The 19,373-nt window shown below is 39.8% G+C and overlaps 1 protein-coding gene across 1 annotated transcript in view; it reads right to left on the bottom strand.

Moving 5' to 3' along the window:
* Window positions 1-1,221: 1,221 nt before the first annotated feature.
* LOC127443882 (uncharacterized) overlaps window positions 1,222-19,373 on the bottom strand; it is a 49,735-nt gene continuing 31,583 nt past the window's right edge. Inside the window, exons 3-9 of the mRNA XM_051702890.1 lie at window positions 18,819-18,903; window positions 14,648-14,843; window positions 14,308-14,376; window positions 5,545-6,497; window positions 4,190-5,013; window positions 3,173-3,376; window positions 1,222-2,516 (exon numbers count right to left, since the gene is read on the bottom strand). Coding sequence (XP_051558850.1) covers window positions 2,266-2,516; window positions 3,173-3,376; window positions 4,190-5,013; window positions 5,545-6,497; window positions 14,308-14,376; window positions 14,648-14,843; window positions 18,819-18,903 — 2,582 coding nt within the window. The 3' untranslated portion in view covers window positions 1,222-2,265. The remainder of the gene's footprint in view (window positions 2,517-3,172; window positions 3,377-4,189; window positions 5,014-5,544; window positions 6,498-14,307; window positions 14,377-14,647; window positions 14,844-18,818; window positions 18,904-19,373) is intronic.

Below are 19,373 nucleotides of genomic sequence, written 5' to 3'. Positions count from 1 at the left end.
CCAATATCGATCTTGTTTTTAAATCACTGATATTAATTACTAAATTCTATAAGAAATTTAAATAGTAACTATTCTCTGTCTTTACATGTTTTCCATGTTGCAGAGTAACTGGTCTCACATTTACATTCTAAACTCACGTTAAAGGAATAGTTCACCCAAAAATGAAAATTATCTCATCATTTAATCACCCTCATGCCATCCCAGTTGTGTATGACTTACTTTCTTCTGCTGAACACAAACAAAGGAAGAATATCTCAGATCTGTAGATCCATACAATGCAAATGAATGGTGACCAGAACTTCAAAAGCTTCAAAAAGGAGATAAAGTCACCATAAAATAATCCATAAGACTCGTGGTTTAATCATTATCTTCTGAAACAATCCAGTTGGTTTTGGGTGAGTACGGACCAAAATATAACTCCTTTTTCACTTTACATCTTGCCATTGCAGTCTTTAGGCATGATCATGATTTCAAGCTCGATTACATTTCCCAGTGCTTGACGCATGCGCAGAGCACTAAATGACACTATAGTAAGTGTAATCGAGCTTGAAATCATGATCACCAAGGAGACTACAGACTGTCAAGATGTACAGTGAAAAAGGAATTACATTTCTCACCCAAAACCAACTGGATCGCTTCAGAAGACAGTCTGTGAAAGCTGAAATTTTATCCATAATCCAAAATAAGCAAAACCCACTAGTTGTTTTTCAGACTTATTGTTCTTAATGTTTTTACTGACTGCAAAAATAATAGCCCCCCCATAGCGCTGATTCCACAATGAAGATAAAAATTCCATTGGTACATTTACATGTAAACTATTAATACATTCTCTTTTATCAAGATTTTTTTTTTTTTAATTATTTTTTTTTTTTACTAGAGACAGCAGGGACGTACAACATTTAATGCAAACAAACCTTTTTGGCTGGAGCAAAACAAATAATTGTGTGTCACTCTGTCCAACCTTTGAGTGCAAAGTGCAATGACAACCTAATCAATATGGGGAATTTGTACTATGCTTGGAAAAAAAAAAAAAAAAAGTCCTTTTAAAATATCATAAACAACAATAGCAACTTATGTTAGATTTTTAAAATTAATGTATAACAGAAAGATCACTAAATCCGTACATCTTAGCACTGAAAGAGAAACTGCTGAATTGTGTGATTGAGGCAAGTATTGTTGTTCTTGTGGATATGAAGAGAGAGGCATAAATAAGACCAAGTGTAGAATTACAAACAAAACTTTTTAATTATAACTTCAGACAACTTAGAAAAACACAGACGACACAAAAACATGTTTGGCTTGATTACAATGTATATTCACAATGCTCTTTGTATTTTTGCTACTTTTTTTCTGCAAATATTTACATTCAATATTTACATGAAAGTGGAAATGAAAAAACGCTTGCCACAGTACGTTTTAATAGTAACAACAATACTACTATAAATAGTAATGAATATATATGTGTATATATGTACATTACAATGACCGAAAGGACAGATAACAAAACAGCAAAGAATAAAATCATTAAATAAAGTACAAGCTGAGGTGTTAGGTGTGGTTATCATATGTTTACAATACAACATTACAAATTAAGAAAATAAAAGGTTAATGCTCAGCAGAATATGATGCTGAATGTTGAAATTTGAGTTGGTTTCAGAGACCTTTGTCATTTCAGTCAGATAAAAATTAACTTTGATGAGATTTTGTGTTCTCTGCACACTTTTTATTATCCATTTAGCTTCTTATAGCTTAATTTTCTCATTATATTTTCCACATGTAGTAGAGATAGGTCACTACAGGTGTGAATGAGATTGATGTTTTACTCCCTTCAAAGCACAAGTTGCCCAGTTTGCCTGTTTTTCAATCTTGATACAATTGATATATGGCTAAAAAGACACCAGAAAGCATTAAGACTTTTAACTGGTCAACATTTTTTAATCTACTTTCAAACCATTAACAGCAAAACTCCTGCTGAATATGCAGACAAAAACTAGTGTTCTTTTGTCATAGTCATGACATTAGTATGCAAAACAAACTGAATTTCCTCTGCTACCAAGAGTGGCTCTGTTCCAAAGGTACCATTTTTATGTTTTATACACTGAACACATATCACATAATACATTACATCACATCAATTAAAGCCTTCTTTATGTGGTGTTTAAAGTGTCTGTACCATGTAAATATTTTCATCGAGCACCTCCACACATTCCTCATACGCCACCTAATATTGTACAACCCTCCCTAGCTGCCAACTGATGGGCCGCCTCAACAGACAGACAGGGATGGCGGGCCCTGCCTCTGCTGGGTTTTCTTGAGCAGCTGGATACGGTTGTGGCAGTAGAATTTAACAGCTCTCCAATCGCGGCGGTTAGTGACCAGCAGAGGGCAGAGCTCCAGACAGCGTTCACAATCTGCTTTCGCAGGCACACGCAGCTCCATGATATTCTGCACTAGGTGGGACTCCACAGCTGCCCGCTCTGCCTCAGACCAAGGCCGCTTCAGCACGCCACGTTTACCTGAGAGAGAAAGAGAGCGAGGACTATGTATGTTAATCATTATTCCTGTGCAAACACTGGTGAGGCTCTCCCCCAGGCCCACACACACACACACTGAGGTTAATGAGCCAGCATTGTGCTGAAGGTCTCAGGCCTATACCTCTAGCCTTATGGCACGTTATTGCAGACTGAACTTTACCAATGACCAGGTAAAGCCCTACGCGGTACTGCTTTCCTGCTCCATCTCAGATTACAAAAGTCTTAACGGTACAACACTATCTTCGGAGGGTGGTGTTTTGATACAGTGGTTGAGTCTGGCAGAAGTTCCAGAAGGGCTAACATCACTTACATCACATTTGATTGAAATATACTGTGGATATAAAAGTAGTCAATGAAAATCACAGGTTAAGAGTGAATACAATTCAAATCTGTCCTACTCCTATAAACACAGGTGGAAGTTCCATCAAACCAGCCAATAAGATTTGCGGTGAGTGGTTTGAGAAAGCGTTTTCCAATTTTGTGTGCTATGTGCATCAGACGGTAAAAGCATGGTCTATGTGGGCTTGCCATCTGAGGCTGAGACTACCATCATGCCAGTGTTATCCTTAGGTCCTGGACTGAGCTGTAAGGAGAAATATTTTCACACTGTTATAAGACAATCATACACTCAAACTCACCAGGCTTAGGCTGTCCTGAGGTCCTTTTACGTCCTGATGAGAGCGGGGAGATGCTGCTCATCTTTTTGGGTTGGGGCGATTTGCTGTTGCATGTTGTTTTCTTCATCATGATGGTGGTTGTTGGAGAAGCTGCCTTTGATTTCTCTTTACTATGCTCAACATCTGACTCCTCTGACAGTGAGTCTGCAGAGTTCCCTGACAACACTGAAAGGAGTGGGCAGAGGTGTTACAGCAAGTTACTACTAATTATGACCGATATGTCCAATGCTCTTATTTATATCTGAAGTATCTTTTTTTTTTTTAAATCCCCCTTTCTCCCAATTTGGAATGCCCAATTCCCACTACTTAGCAGGTCCTCGTGGTGGCGTGGTTACTTACCTCAATCCGGGTGGTGGAGGACAAGCGGTTGCCTCCGCTTCTGAGACCGTCAATCCACGCATCTTATCACGTGGCTCGCTGTGCATGACATCGCGGAGACTCACAGCATGTGGAGGCTCATGCTACTCTCCACGATCCACACACAAGTTACCACGCACCACATTGAGAGCGAGAACCCCTAATCGCGACCACGAGGAGGTTACCCCAAGTGACTCTACCCTCCCAAGCAACCGGGCCAATTTGGTTGCTTAGGAGACCTGGCTGGGGTCACTCAGCATGCCCTGGATTCGAACTCGCAACTCCAGGGGTGGTAGTCAGCATCAATACCCGCTGAGCTACCCAGGTCCCGAAATATCTTTGTATTTTGTTTTTTTTAGATTTGGTCACTTCATGCATTGTTAATGATCAGACAGCTCTTGAATCATGAAAAGATCAAGTGTACATGCCGCCCAAGAAAAGTGTAAATTGATCTGGTCTCTCAACTTTCTCAAACTTTCAACATTAACATGGAGGATACATTTATGTTGCCAAGTGTATATGGAATGTGCATATCCAATTAGATAACAATCTATCAATCGAGATGCATGAAGTGACTAAATGTAAAAACCCCCTTTGGCTCAACAAAACACACTTACTCACCATCTAACTCCAGACAGATATGATGCAAACTCGTTCCTCGGAACAAGACGCCATCTCTCTCTCCACATAGTACTACCCGACCAATCAGCCCCATCAGCCCAGGGTTCTGTCCAATGGTTGCACAGCTTTGCGTCACATGATACTCTTTCTGAAGGAAGCTTTCCAATCTTTCTGTGGCAGCCCCTTGCTGCCCCTCCTCCTCGACTTCATTTAACAACAGCAACTGTGTAAGTATCGCCACCTGCCTGCGTACACTCATCTGCGTTAGGGCACGTGGGTGCCAAGTACCACTGGACCGGGCTAGGCTGCGCAGTAAGTCTGTTCCTCTCAGCGGAGTGGCTGGAGAATGGAATGGCCGGGCAAAGATGTAGGGATTCTGGGGATCAATGCCCACACCGGCACGTGTCTGCAGAAGCATCTCCAGACAGGCTTCAGAGTGCGGTGGAAGGATGAGAGGCTGCACGCGGCCCCGCTTCCCCCGTACCCCAACACGAGGGAGATGGGGGAGGACCATCCGCTCGAAGGGGGAGAGTGATGCCTCGAGTGGAGTGAGAGCCGGCGGGGCTCCGGGCGGCACAGGGATGGGGATCTGGGGTGTGACGCGGGCCTGGTATTCAGAGATGGTGAGTTTGGAGACTTCACATTCACGCCGACGGTTGTAGAGGATGAGAAGTGCCAGGCTGGAATGACAGAGGAGGCGCCAGGCCTCGGCTGATTGAGGTGAGCGAGAGAGAGAGATGAAGGCAGAGTGCTGCAGGCGCCGCAGGTACAACACCAGGGAGGAGAGGGAGGATAGAAGAGGTAGCATGTGGGGATGATGCGAACTGGGAAAAGAGTAAAAGTAGAGGATTAGATAAATGACACAGAATGTACAGAGCCCCTTAGAGGACAGGGAGGGAATTAAAATACTTTTTATGTAGATTTGTGTTTCCTCACAATAGTTCAACTGGTATATGTAGTAAAACCATAAGCAGAAAATTTACCATTGTAAATTTACTACAATTTACTGTGGTAAAACCATGATTTTTATTACCATAGTTTTTGTTTTCCTGTATTATTACTACGGTAATATGGTTACTTTAGTAAAACTGTTTTGTGGTAACGGTTTTGCTGTAAATACCATAATTCAACTATGGTCACTGTAGTAAAACCATGGTTAATTTTCATAAGGATGGATAAGGTATAAGGAGAACTCAAAATAACTGCAAAGGAATGCAAAATGCATTTCAAGGGAACGCAAACTATTGCGAGGGAACGCAAAAAGATCAAGTTCTTCGGGATTACTTGAAAATTACAGGCAGGTGTGTAAGAGCATGGTTGGAACTAAACTCTGAAAATAACTTTAGATGACTAACCTTGATAAGTCTGTATTATCCTCTGCTCCACTTTCTTCCTCTCTACCTCCATTCTCCTCTCCCTCTTCTTTCAGTTGCTCTGACTCCGGCTCCTTCACCTGCTCCACAAACACTGGAGTTGGCACTTCTTCTTTCATATTCTCAAAAATATCTACAACCTCTTTCTCTTTTTTCACTCTTCGCACTGCTTTCCTGGGGGGAGTCACGGGAGTAGGTGGGCTCCTTTTTAACACAGACACTGGAACACCTCCCCTTCTGGGTGGGGTCGTTGGGGGCAGGGCAGAACATTTGCGAGTAGGGCTAGAGAGGGCAGGGCTTTTTCTAACTGGAGACATTGAAGGAGGGGGAGGAGACTGTGGTGCTCCCACCACCACACCTGGCACAGGAGTCTCTTGGGAATGCTTGCTGGAAGGAGATGATGATGGGAGGGAAGCCTGTAGATGAGGAGGATTGCCAGAGGAGTGCACTTGCTTCAGGGCAGAGCGCACATCTGGTTGGTGGGCGTGGTGTTTTGCCAGATGCCGTGGGAGAGATCGGAAGTGACGGCCGCAGTAAATACAGCACTGTTTCTGTGCCATGGCACTCTGTCCACGACCCACTGCCACACTGACACTATTAACAGGAACTCCTGCAGGTGCCGGGCACTTAAACACAGGTCTGCAAGAAGCAGAGGGCTGCAGAGGGGAGGACAGGAGGGAGCAAGGAAATAAGGGAGGATGATTGGGGAGTATCTGATGTGGTTTTCTTTTGGTATGTGCGGCCGGAGTGGTGGAGGCTTTATGCTTCTTGTGGTGGTAAGGTGTTCGCATACGCGTCTCTCTATTGGCATCATCCGAGTCGCGGTCACTGGGCTCCGAGTGAGAGAGAGGAGAGGAGGAAGGAGAGAGAGACCAGGAAGGGGTGAGGTATTCCGACACAGGAAGAGAAAGTGGCACTGGAGCGGACTCCTCCTCCTGAGAGAGAGAAAAACAAAACACATATTCATCTACAGTACAAGATGTCAGCATCTTCTAGTAAGCATCACATTCTAATTATTGTGTACAAACATCTTATGAACATCTTAAAAAGATCAGATTTGCATACTGTATATTCAAAATCTTAAAAATGCTAAATGTCATTCTAACATTCGAAATGGAAATTCTAGAGATGTTCAGCCGATACGCAAAACTCAACAAATTAAATCTTAAATCTTAAAACAGACTTCTGGGCAATGTTTATGTGCCAAGGTAAGTTTTGAATTTTGAATAGAGTTTTAATTTTTATTTCATTTCCAATTTCAAATAATTCATCTGTTTAGTTTCAGTTATTTTGCAAACTGTGTTTGTCAGTTTTAGTTTAGTTATAGTTTTTCAATTAATTGTAGTTTTCATTTCTTTTAGACTATCAATATACACTGCCTGGCCAAAAAAAAAAAAAAGTCACCATTTGGATTTAAATAAGCAGATACTTAAGAGCCTATGATTGGAACATTATTGCAGTGATTAATATGTTTCAGCTGGCAACAATTCTTTTAACCCTAACTGATGCAGTATGTAGCTTCTCATTTCTTAAACAACCATGTCGGAAGACGTATCCCGTGGTCGTGGAAAAGATGTTACTGTGTTTCAGAAGGGGCAAATTATTGGCCTGCATCAAGCAAAGAAAACAACTAAGGAGATTGCTGGAATTGGGTTAAGAACTATCCAACGCATTATTAAAACCTGGAAGAATAGTGGTGAACCATCACCTTCGCGGAAGAAATGTGGTCGGAAAAACATCTTGAATGATCGTGATCGGAGATCACTAAAATTCTTGGTGAAGTCACATCGTAATTGAACGACCATAGAACTCACAGCTATGTTTAATAATGAAAGTAAGAGCATTTCCACATGCACAATGCGACAAGAATTTACAGGACTGGGACTAAACAGCTGTGTGGCCACAAGAAAGCCACTTGTTAGTGAGGCTAATTGGAAAAAACTACTTCAATTTGCTAGGGAGCATAAAGATTGGACTGTGGAGCAATTGAAAAAGGTCATGTGGTCTGATGAGTCCAGATTTGATTCAGGGTAAGATGCACCCGTCATGCATAGTGCCCACTGTACAAGCCTCTGGAGGCAGTGTTATAATCTGGGGTTGATTCAACTGGTCAGGTCTAGGCTCAGAAACGTTATGCGGCAGTAAAATTTAGTCGGCTGACTAACTGAATGTACTGAATGACCAGGTTATCCATCAATGGATTTTTTCTTCCCTGACAGCACAGGCATATTCCAGGATGACAATGCCAAGATTCATCAGGCTCAAATTGTGAAAGACTGGTTCAGGGAGCATGAAGAATAATTTTCACACATGAACTGGCCAACACAGAGTCCTGATCTTAACCCTATTGAAAGTCTTTGGGATGTGCTGGAGAAGACTTTACGGAGTGGTTCGACTCTCCCGTAATCAATACAAGATCTTGGCCAAAAATTAATGCAACGCTGGACGGAAGTAAATGTTATGACGTTGCATAAGGTTGTTGAAACAATGCCATGATGAATGCATGCCGTAATCAAAGCTAAAGGCAGTCCAACAAAATATTACACTATGCAACTTTTGTTTTGGCCAGGCAGTGTGTTTTAATTTAAAATGTTAAATTACACAGGGTTTCACTGTATAAGCATATTATAATAGTCTATATATATATATATATATATATATATATATATATATATATATATATATATATATATTAGGGCTTTTGATTTAACGCATTAATTCAGTGCGATTAATTATATAAAATATAAAGTGTTAAAAAAATTTGTGCAATTAATCATGTTCCTGGAATGTAATTCCTATCATTGGAGCAATTCAAGCTTGAAGTACCACCTGTTTTCAGCAGGGGACAGTAAGTGAAATTCCAGCTGTATAGGCAACGCACAGCTGTACAGACAACAAACCACACTCAGGCGTGCATGACACTAGCAACAGCACAAAATGAGGATGCGTTCTTGTGTTCAAACACAAAGTTTAACTACGTTTAACTTGACACAGCAAATTGCTGTGTTTATGACATAGGATGACATAGCCATGTCCCGCATCCCAACTGAGTTACAATCGGGATGCCTTTTGTCCCAATAATTAGTCTTAGCTACAGTTTGATTACTTTAAAGCTGCACTACAGAACTGTTTTTGGTTAAAAATGAACAAAATGCCATTATTGATTGAATATATACAAAATCAGTGTTCAAAACAATGTCCTTGCCTTACCCCGATTCACTACAGTAAGCCTACAAAAATGATTTGTATGAGTCAGCCAGTCACACAGTTCCAGACAGCATTGCAGCAGGCTAGATGGATGTTTATTTGTTAACTGTTTGGCGAAGTTGTTTACTTGCTATAATGCTGGATATGTTTTCTGGTAGGGTTCTTGAAGCTAACATTTCTTGTCATGCTTTAATGAATCGAACATTACTCATGTGTTTACCGATCGCGATGAATCTACGATTTCCAGGGAAGCTACTGTAACACATTATTGACTTCTGTGTATTTTATAACATTGCAGTAGTTTTGAGGTTCCCTAAGTGTGTGTTTGTGCTGCTGTTTTCTCATTTTTTTACCCAAGTCTCAGAAATGTACAAGTTTTCCATTTCCATTGTCCTGTTAGCAGAAGTCTGTTTAAAAGCCACAATAGGTAAAAGTTAAAACAGGGTAATTATGTATAATCATTGTTTATTATGTACCAACTGTTTAGCACTTTAATGTACATATTAATTTGTTTAGTATTTAACCATCTCTCTATTATAACTTTACTGCTAAAGAAATGATTAAGGAAACGTATTATTATCCTATGTAAGGTGCATTTTAATTACCAAAGAAGCACGCCAAGTCTTAACTATCACTCCGCTTTTCCCGTGGAGTTCAAAGCGACACTTGACACTGGCGTTGACGCTCTGACGCGAATCATTAATGCTGCTTTACGATTGCTGAAGGAAAGCAGATAGCCACAGTCTAATATTGTGGAGGATGAGAGATTAAGAGATTTAATGCCCATTGCAATGAATACTAAATCTATGGGGACTAAATCCATCTTTACACAGTAGAAGTGGCACAGAAATTGCATCTGAAGTGGTAATTGGATGTATTTTCAGAGAGCAGGAATAAATGCATTTACACAGCAGTTGCAAATGCATAAATAATGTTGTGAGATTAATATTTTAAATGTAAAATTATGAGATATATAGATAATATAGAAATATGAAATGAATGAAAATATGAATGAATACTCAACCTATGGGGACTAATAATTTCAATAAGTCAACCTCCCAATTAGACTTTGGGAGTGTTTATTTTAGTGCATTTCCATCTTTATACTGTGGAAGGCTTTGTTTGTAAAATAATAATAAAGCAGTTATTGTTACATACTGTTTTGTTTTCTATCCTAAGATGGAAATAAATGCATTTTGACAGGAAAATAAGTACATGTGGTGTCGAATTTCTGCATTTTCAAAATCTGCGATTAATTGCGAAAAAAATAAAATAATTTGATTAATCAAATGATTGACAGCCCTAGATTAATTTGATTAATTAATGGAATGTTATGTAATTAATTTGATTACAAATTGTAACATTGATTTTGACAGCCCTAATATATATATACAGTTGTGCTCAAAAGTTTGCATACTCTGGCAGAAATTGTGAAATTTTGGCATTGATTTTGAAAATATGACTGATCATGCAAAAAAACTGTCTTTTCTTTAAGGACAGTGATCATATGAAGCCATTTATTATCACATAGTTGTTTGGCTCCTTTTTAAATCATAAAGCTAACAGAAATCACTCAAATTGCCCTGATCAAAAGTTTACATACCCTTGAATGTTTGGCCTTGTTACAGACATACAAGGTGACACACACAGGTTTAAATGGCAATTAAAGGTTAATTTCCCAAATCTGTGGCTTTTTAAATTGCAATTAGTGTCTGTGTATAAATAGTCAATGAGTTTGTTAGCTCTCATGTGGATGCACTGAGCAGGCTAGATACTGAGCCATGGGGAGCAGAAAAGAACTGTCAAAAGAACTGCATAACAAGGTAATGGAATTTTATAAAGATGGAAAAGGATATAAAAAGATATCCAAAGCCTTGAAAATGCCAGTCAGTACTGTTCAATCACTTATTAAGAAGTGGACAATTCTGGGATCTCTTGATACCAAGCCAAGGTCAGGTAGACCAAGAAAGATTTCAGCCACAACTGCCAGAAGAATTGTTCTGGATACGAAGAAAAACCCACAGGTAACCTCAGGAGAAATACAGGCTGCTCTAGAAAAAGACGGTTTGGTTGTTTCAAGGAGCACAATACGACGATATTTGAACAAACATGAGCTGCATGGTCGAGTTGCCAGAAAGAAGCCTTTACTGCGCGAATGCCACAAAAAAGCCCGGTTACAATATGCCCGACAACACCTTGACACGCCTCACAGCTTCTGGCACACTGTAATTTGGAGTGACGAGACCAAAATAAAGCTTTATGGTCACAACCATAAGCGCTATGTTTGGAGAGGGGTCAACAAGGTCTATAGTGAAAAGAATACCATCCCCACTGTGAAGCATGGTGGTGGCTCACTGATGTTTTGGGGGTGTGTGAGCTCTAAAGGCACGGGGAATCTTGTGAAAATTGATGACAAGATAAATGCAGCATGTTATCAGAAAATTTGCATTCTTCTCCACGAAAGCTGCGCATGGGACGCTCTTGGACTTTCCAGCACGACAATGACCCTAAGCACAAGGTCAAGTTGACCCTCCAGTGGTTACAGCAGAAAAAGGTAAAGGTTCTGGAGTGGCCATAACAGTCTCCAGACCTTAATATCATCGAGCCACTCTGGGGAGATCTCAAACGTGTGGTTCATGCAAGATGACCAAAGACTTTGCATGACCTGGAGGCATTTTGCCAAGACGAATGGGCAGCTATACCACCTGCAAGAATTTGGGGCCTCATAGACAACTATTACAAAAGACTGCATGCTGTCATTGATGCTACAGGGGGCAATACACAGTATTAAGAATTAAGGGTATGCAGACATTTGAACAGGGGTAATTTCATTTTTTTCTTTGTTGCCATTTTTTTTTTATGATTGTGCCATTCTGTTATAACAGAAGATTATACAGCTGAATATGAATCCCATAAGAAATAAAAGAAATGTGTTTTGCCTGCTCACTCATGTTTTCTTAAAAAATGGTACATATATTACCAATTCTCTATGCAAACATTTGAGCACAACTGTATATGTGTGTGTGTGTGTGTGTGTGTGTGTGAGACGTGTGTGTGTGTGCGAGCGTGCGCGCGCGTGTGTGTGTGTGTGTGTAGTTTGTGAAAGTGTATGTTTTATTTTATAGTTCGTTTTTCATAATTTAACCATATTTAGCTTTTTTTAATGTACAAATTCCTTGTAGCCTATTCTATCCATATGATGTAATATTGCATGTATGAGAATGGTTCGGCTTGTCAGTGCTTGAAATTTCATGTTGGCTACACATTTTAACACAAAATTCACAAAACAATTCCCACATCTAACATAAAGTGCATGTACTATGTAAAAAGAGCAGTGTGTCTTAGCTGTCTGAATGTGACCTACAATTTCTGATTTACAGTGCATCCGGAAATTATTCACAGCGCTTAACTTTTTCCACATTTTGTTATGTTACAGCCTTATTTCAAAATGGATTAAATTCATTATTTTCCTCAAAATTCTACAAACAACACCCCATAATGACAACGTGATAGAAGTTTGTTTGCAATCTTTGAAATTTATTAAAAAATAAATAAATAAAAAAAAATTACATACATAAGTATTAACAGCCTTTGCTCAATACTTTGTTGAAGCACCTTTGGCACCAATTAAAGCCTCAAGTCTTTCTGAGTATGATGCTACAAGCTTGGCACACCTATATTTGGGCAGTTTCTCCCATTCTTCTTTGCAGGACCTCTCAAGCTCCATCAGGTTGGATGGGGAGCGTCGGTGCACAGCCATTTTCAGATCTCTCTAGAGATGTTCAATCGGGTTTAAGTCTGGGCTCTGGCTGGGCCACTCAAGGACATTCACAGAGTTGTCCCGGAGCCACTCCTTTGTTATCTTGGCTGTGTGCTTAGGGTCGTTGTCCTGTTGGAAGATGAACCTTCGCCCCAGTCTGAGGTCCAGAGCACTCTGGAGCAGGTTTTCATCAAGGATGTCTCTGTACATTGCTGCATTCATCTTTCCCTTCATCCTGACTAGTCTCCCAGTTCCTGCTGCTGAAAAACATCCCCACAGCATGATGCTGCCACCACCATGCTTCACTGTAGGGATGGTATTGGCCAGGTGATGAGCGGTGCCTGGTTTCCTCCAGACATGGCGCTTGCCATTCAGGCCAAAGAGTTCAGTCTTTGCTTCTCATGGCCTGAGAGTCCTTCAGGTGCCTTTTGGCAAACCCCAGGCGGGCTGTCATGTGCCTTTTACTGAGGAGTGGCTTCCGTCTGGCCACTCTACCATACAGGCCTGATTGGTGGAGTGCTGTAGAGATGGTTGTTCTTCTGGAAGGTTCTCCTCTCTCCACAGAGAAATGCTGGAGCTCTGTCAGAGTGACCATCGGGTTCTTGGTCACCTCCCTGACTAAGGCCCCTCTCCCCCGATCGCTCAGTTTGGCCAGGCGGCCAGCTCTAGAAAGAGTCCTGGTGGTTCCAAACTTCTTCCATTTACGGATGATGGAGGCCACTGTGCTCATTGGGACCTTCAATGCTGCAGAAATTTTTCTGTACCCTTCCCCAGATCTGTGCCTCGATACAATCCTGTCTCAGAGGTCTACAGACAATTCCTTGGACTTCATGGCTTGGTTTGTGCTCTGACATGCCCTGTTAACTGTGGGACCTTATATAGACAGGTGTGTGCCTTTCCAAATCTTGTCCAATCAACTGAATTTACCACAGGTGGACTCCAATCAAGTTGTAAAAACATCTCAAGGATGATCAGTGGAAACAGGATGCACCTGAGCTTAATTTTGAGTGTCATGGCAAAGGCTGTGGATACTTATGTACATGTGATTTTTTTCATTTTTTTATTTTTAATAAATTTGCAAAGATTTCAAACAAACTTCTTTCATGTTGTCATTATGGGGTATTGTTTGTAGAATTTTGAGGAAAATAATGAATTTAATCCATTTTGGAATAAGGTTGTTACATAACAAAATGTGGAAAAAGTGAAGTGCTGTGAATACTTTCCGGATGCACTGTACCTCTTTGTGTGTGGCAAAACATTGACATTACAGTGACAGCAGAACACCCCACTTACATTTTCGGTGTCGTGCGAAAAAATTGACTGACTTATTTCAGCTCATTAAAAACACATTTTCATTTGGGCATTTCTAACTTGCGTGGGCTGACAGAACAACAGAGAGCTGCAGTGAGTGCCAAGCAACATGAAACACACATGAATGACGTTTTTCCAAGTGAACTAAGTGAAAAAAAGTGATGAAACTGTAAGGTGGAGACTTGATTTTACCATCTTGAACTGATTGGACTGTGAAAAGTGGGTGTTCCCCGAATTGGAGCTAAAGCTGAATGCGAGTTTGTAGTTCATTGTGGAGGACTACTTCAGCACCCAATTTTTTAGAGGCTTTTTAAACGGGATGTGGAGGCTGAAGTTCAAGTTCAATCTTGAGAGCATCTTTGGAATAAAGTGCCCTGATGAATCTTGCACAAAAAGACCATGAATGTGTATTAAGGAATGTGTGTATGGGTGTGTATAAAATGTCTACAAACTGTGCATATGTTTACCTTTTTAACATTGCTTTCATGGTCAGAGCTGCCCTCAAAACTACTAGGATGCACAGTGCCATGGAAACCCTGGGGACACAAAAGCATTACAAAAGCTGTCAATTCTGTGACATTATAATGCGACTATATAGTCCCCCACTACGCACCACACATACACATGAATAAATTCATGTCGATGACTAAATTCAATACTATGCATTTAAAGTCATGTCACACACACATCTAAAACAACTACATAAAATTATGAACCATCATCAATTTGCATATAATTAGTATCACCTAAGTGCAAATGGATCTCAGAGCACCAAGATGTACTAACCATTGTCATGGTTACACTTACTACTGCATTTTCTCTCCACTCCGTCAGACTGTAGTCCACTGTGATCTCCTCCCCTTTAGCAATGTCGCGGATCGCTATGACGATCAGCCGTACTTGATTGCCACAGTGCACTTCACGAATGCGACAGTTTGGTGGTGGGGGGTAAGAAACGGTCCCCCTCCCTCCACTAGAGCCTTCCACAACCACATCACTCACACTACATGAGAGAGAAGACAACTATATCAGACAGCAATACAACCTTTTTTATTGATTACAACATAACAGCTGGGAAATCTTGCAGGGCATGTTTTGTAAACCACAGAGGAGCACATTAATGCATATCCCATGCTACAGTCACTCTTACAGTCACTACAGTCTTGGCTCACACACCTTTCATTATTAACATTAATAACACATTGTATATGCTAATGCAGTGGTTCTCAAATTGGGGGAGTTTAAAAGGGGGGCATGAACACAAATATTTGACTTGCTCCATCAAAATGAGTAATAAGTCACAATGGGCCGTTGTTGAAAAAGTTGGTCTAAAATTGGATTTTTTTACTGTTTTGAATCATCAAAAACAAAAAACAATTTTTTTTTTATTTTGATAAAACAAACTCACAGCTTTCAAATGATGTCAATGTTATCATGTAATTTCAACTATAAATGTTGTTTTATGCTATTAAATGAGGTGTGTCAAATCATGCTGCACATAGTGACTCTCTCCTGATCAATGTTTCCCTTTACTACAAAAACATGAAAAACACATGACTTTAGATGGAATGTTGAAAGGTTCAATCCTATTACTGTAAGAGATGTGACAATTGATGTGGATTGGATACAACTCATTTCAGAGAATTTAACCTATTGAGTGCCGGTGGATATGCGATCTCCATGTGGATGCGTGAATGGAATCTAAAGAGCCATTTTTCTTAAAAATAAGGTTTTATGACAGCCAACATTCATGATTATATGTCGGCAATATAGATAGAAGAATACAAAATGATATCATTAGAAAGCTAAGACCTTCCTTTTTTCTTTAGTGCATAATACTCAAAATGTGATTCTGGGTCAATGCGAGTCAAAATGACGGAGCAAGTCACATATAATATTTATAATTATCTATTTATTATCGTTTTTTTATCGTGAAAAAGTGACCATAAATAACATTTGTTTTGGAATCATTAATAATTATTTACAAAATTATTATAAGGATCCAGATGCCTGTTGCTGTAATTTGAAAAATGACCCTGCAGAGAATCAGCTGCGTACCGTCCGCCGACAGAGCAAGGAAATGGCCTACCGTCATCCCCTGATCTTCGAGGAACCGAGTTGGAGTCAGACAATGGACGAACACACATTCTACCCGCATCCTCATGTGACTCAAGTAAGAGGTTTACGTTTGGGCAGAGATAGATTATTATAGTGTGTTATTCTTGTGTATCAAGGTTATTGCTTGTACAGTTTACAGACCGCCGAGTCCGCTCATTGCTGCTAATAATACTCAAGGTATTACTGTAACTTACTGTTACCACGAATGAGATTTGCTGTGTTGTCGTCCAACCACGTTGGGCTGTTTGTGCATTTCTGCCAATAGCGAGTGAGACCGGCACACTGAGTTTATCCATTAAAGAACCAACGGCCATGGTGGACTGATTACGAACCATTCACCGCATCTCTGAGTGATAAAAAAATGGTTGCCGTCTCTGCCATGATCACTAAACCGGCTTTGGTGCCGTCACCCTCGTACTACCCGCACACACATTTGGTGAACAGATAACAATAGAACCCAGCTCTGTCCCTAAGTTATCGTACCAGCAGAGACACGTGTTAGACAGGCAGACGCCATTAACCAGTCTCTCCACCCACATTCACGGCCAAATTCTCTGGCCGGAAACCTCGCGTGATGCACTATTCACGAGAGCCACGCCCGCCATTTTGTGCACTCCTTCTCTCCTTACACACACCCATTCACACAAACACACCTCTACCCTCCTCTCATGTATTATAGGCTTATCTGTTACCATATCTAATCATGTTACTGTTTGTAGTTGGAAGTCGGATGTTTATCTACTGCATTGTATTGATTATATATTGATATTAATGCATCAATAAACTTTGTTATACTTTAAAGAGAAGTGTTCTGGCATTGTTCTGCATGCACCTGTGCCAAGGGTCGGCAGGGGATGTCAGTGCTCAGATTCAAGCCTTCATTGTTCCCCTTTTGAATGTCGATGTTCTCCGGATGTCGACTTTCCTAAGAGAACAATCCTATAGTGAGACTGCTATACTGTCTGGTTATTAGTCCCTGATTCCAGGGTGGTGCCCCGGCAATATTAATCCTTATTAATATTCTATTGATTTTGATCATTGATAGTTATCTTTGATGACTGTTGATGTGAAGGATTTATAAGCTAATATTGATTCTAATCAATGTTCTATTGATTTTAATAATTAATAATTATCTTTGATAATTATTGATTATTGCTAATAACCAAACCTGTTCCTGAATGAAGTCCCAACAGTTACCTTTCTTTTGGATTTACAGTAGCTGCCACATCTGTTGAAGTTTGTGTATACGTATATGCAGCTATAAAACTGCTTCTGCCTTTCGCATACAGCCCTCCGCATATTTGTGCAAAGCAGGGTTTTCAAAGTTCCCAGTGCTGAAGAATAAATACTGCAATCGAGCACAAGTCGAAGATGATCTCAGATTGTCCCAGTCCAATATTAAACCATGGATTGAGCTGCTTTGAAGAACAATGCAAGCTCATCCTTCACACTGATAGTCCTAATAGATGCGTATAATTCAGTCTTTCTTTTTCAACAGTTTATTGTTCTTTATTCAAGTTTAAATTTTTATTACATTTTGTCCATTGTGTTACAGCGCAAAATAAACACTCCAATAAGATCACAGAAGTTTTTCCAATTTGTCAAGTAAATTTTATAATTGGCCAGCACCAAAATTTCTAAGCAGAAACTGTGTGTGTGTGTTCTCTGCATTGTGGCTAATTTATAGATTTTATTTGACAAAATAAGAAAAAATTGCTTTGTGTTATAAAGTGTGTGTGTGTGTGTGTGTGTTTGTTTCCCAAACAAAATTCTTCAGTGTGTCTGATATCAACATGCAGGGACACATATATGAGAAGCACGCACAGTAGAAGCTCAGTTTCAGGTACTGCATTAAAATAACTCAGAATTCTGTTCTAAACGTCATGTTTGCGTATAATTAAGATTTTATACATTTTTTAGCGCTTTGTTTTTCTTCTTTAACTTTTTTGCACTTAATTATCATTCAGTAATACATAGACATAATAATTGATGTATGTCCTCATGAAATCAGAGACTCTCCCCTCGAAATCCGAACACAAGTGGTCAAAAGACACGACCAGGTGTAACGTTGAAATGTCACGCTTGTACACTTGTGATTGTATCCCCCAAAACACATCTTAATACCAGTGTTCACATGGCCTCAGTCAGGAATGAATGGTCATGTAAATGATTCACCCAGTCTGCGATCAGTCGTGTAGTGTGCACACCAAAACGACAAAAAACAAAAGACTGTTTGTCGCAGGGCGCTGACTGTAAGTCGTGTTGTGTGCACTTGGCTTTACTAAAGTTTGAGAACCCCTGTGCTAATAATGTATACTAATTTGATAAGCCCACTTAATTAAATATTTATCGGAAGATTAACCATTATCCCTGAATCCCATATAAACCTAACATACATTCCCAACCACGATGAACTTCCTAAATAAATAATAACTCATAATTAAAAAAAGCACCGTGGGCCCCACACACACAACTCTACATCATAAACACACATATAAACATAACCAGTCTGACTCCATGTACACATACTTCTGTCAGCACTATGACTAAACACAGCAATAAACAGATGCAAACACATACACCTACCATAAGCCCAGCTACACACTGTGTTAAACACACACAAATACACACATTCCCTCATTGGCCCAAAGATAATAAACACATTAGAATAAACACACACACACAAAGCCTGCATTCCAGTAATTCCCCACCTCCACACACACACAAACCAGTATCTCCCAACCACACAACACACACAATTACTTGCTATCTCCCCCAAGCACGCATATGCACCAACACACACACACCATTATAGTTTGTCTACCCAGACCACACACACTAAAGTCACTCACTCACTCACCAGTGCTGAGCAGATTGTGTTTCATAGAATTGTCCAACAACTCCAGGCACTCTGTGTCTATTCTCTGCTCCATCACGACCATCACCTGAAACACACATTTAATGGGCACAAAAACAGAATAGCTGAAATACAGTGGTTTCCGAAAGTCTGAGACCACATTGAAATCTCACTGAAAACTTATTTAAACCAAAAATTTAACAGAAAGTTTTAAGATTTAGAATTTGTTTAAAAGTTATGATATGACATAAATAAGTCTCTTCTAATTCTAAATCTCTAATCCAATAAACAAATTTGTGACATTTATACAAAATATTTGATGCTCTACATTCTCAAATCATGCTGGATAACATGGATCATCAGGAGTCCATGCCAGCTTGAGTGCATACGGTCATTAAACCAAATACTAAAAAATTCTGAAATTCATCTTAATTTTTCAATTCAACTTTTCACTGAAATTGTTTTGTAATTTAAGTAATTAATTTTGTTTTTAATTAGAAAAATGCAAAATAGAAGCATTTTCACTACTGATCTCAGACTTACAACACAATACACATG

The sequence above is a fragment of the Myxocyprinus asiaticus genome, chromosome 7, assembly GCF_019703515.2.
Source record: "Myxocyprinus asiaticus isolate MX2 ecotype Aquarium Trade chromosome 7, UBuf_Myxa_2, whole genome shotgun sequence".
In the NCBI taxonomy this organism is placed as follows: domain Eukaryota; kingdom Metazoa; phylum Chordata; class Actinopteri; order Cypriniformes; family Catostomidae; genus Myxocyprinus; species Myxocyprinus asiaticus.
This window is presented reverse-complemented; position numbering and strand designations above follow the sequence as displayed.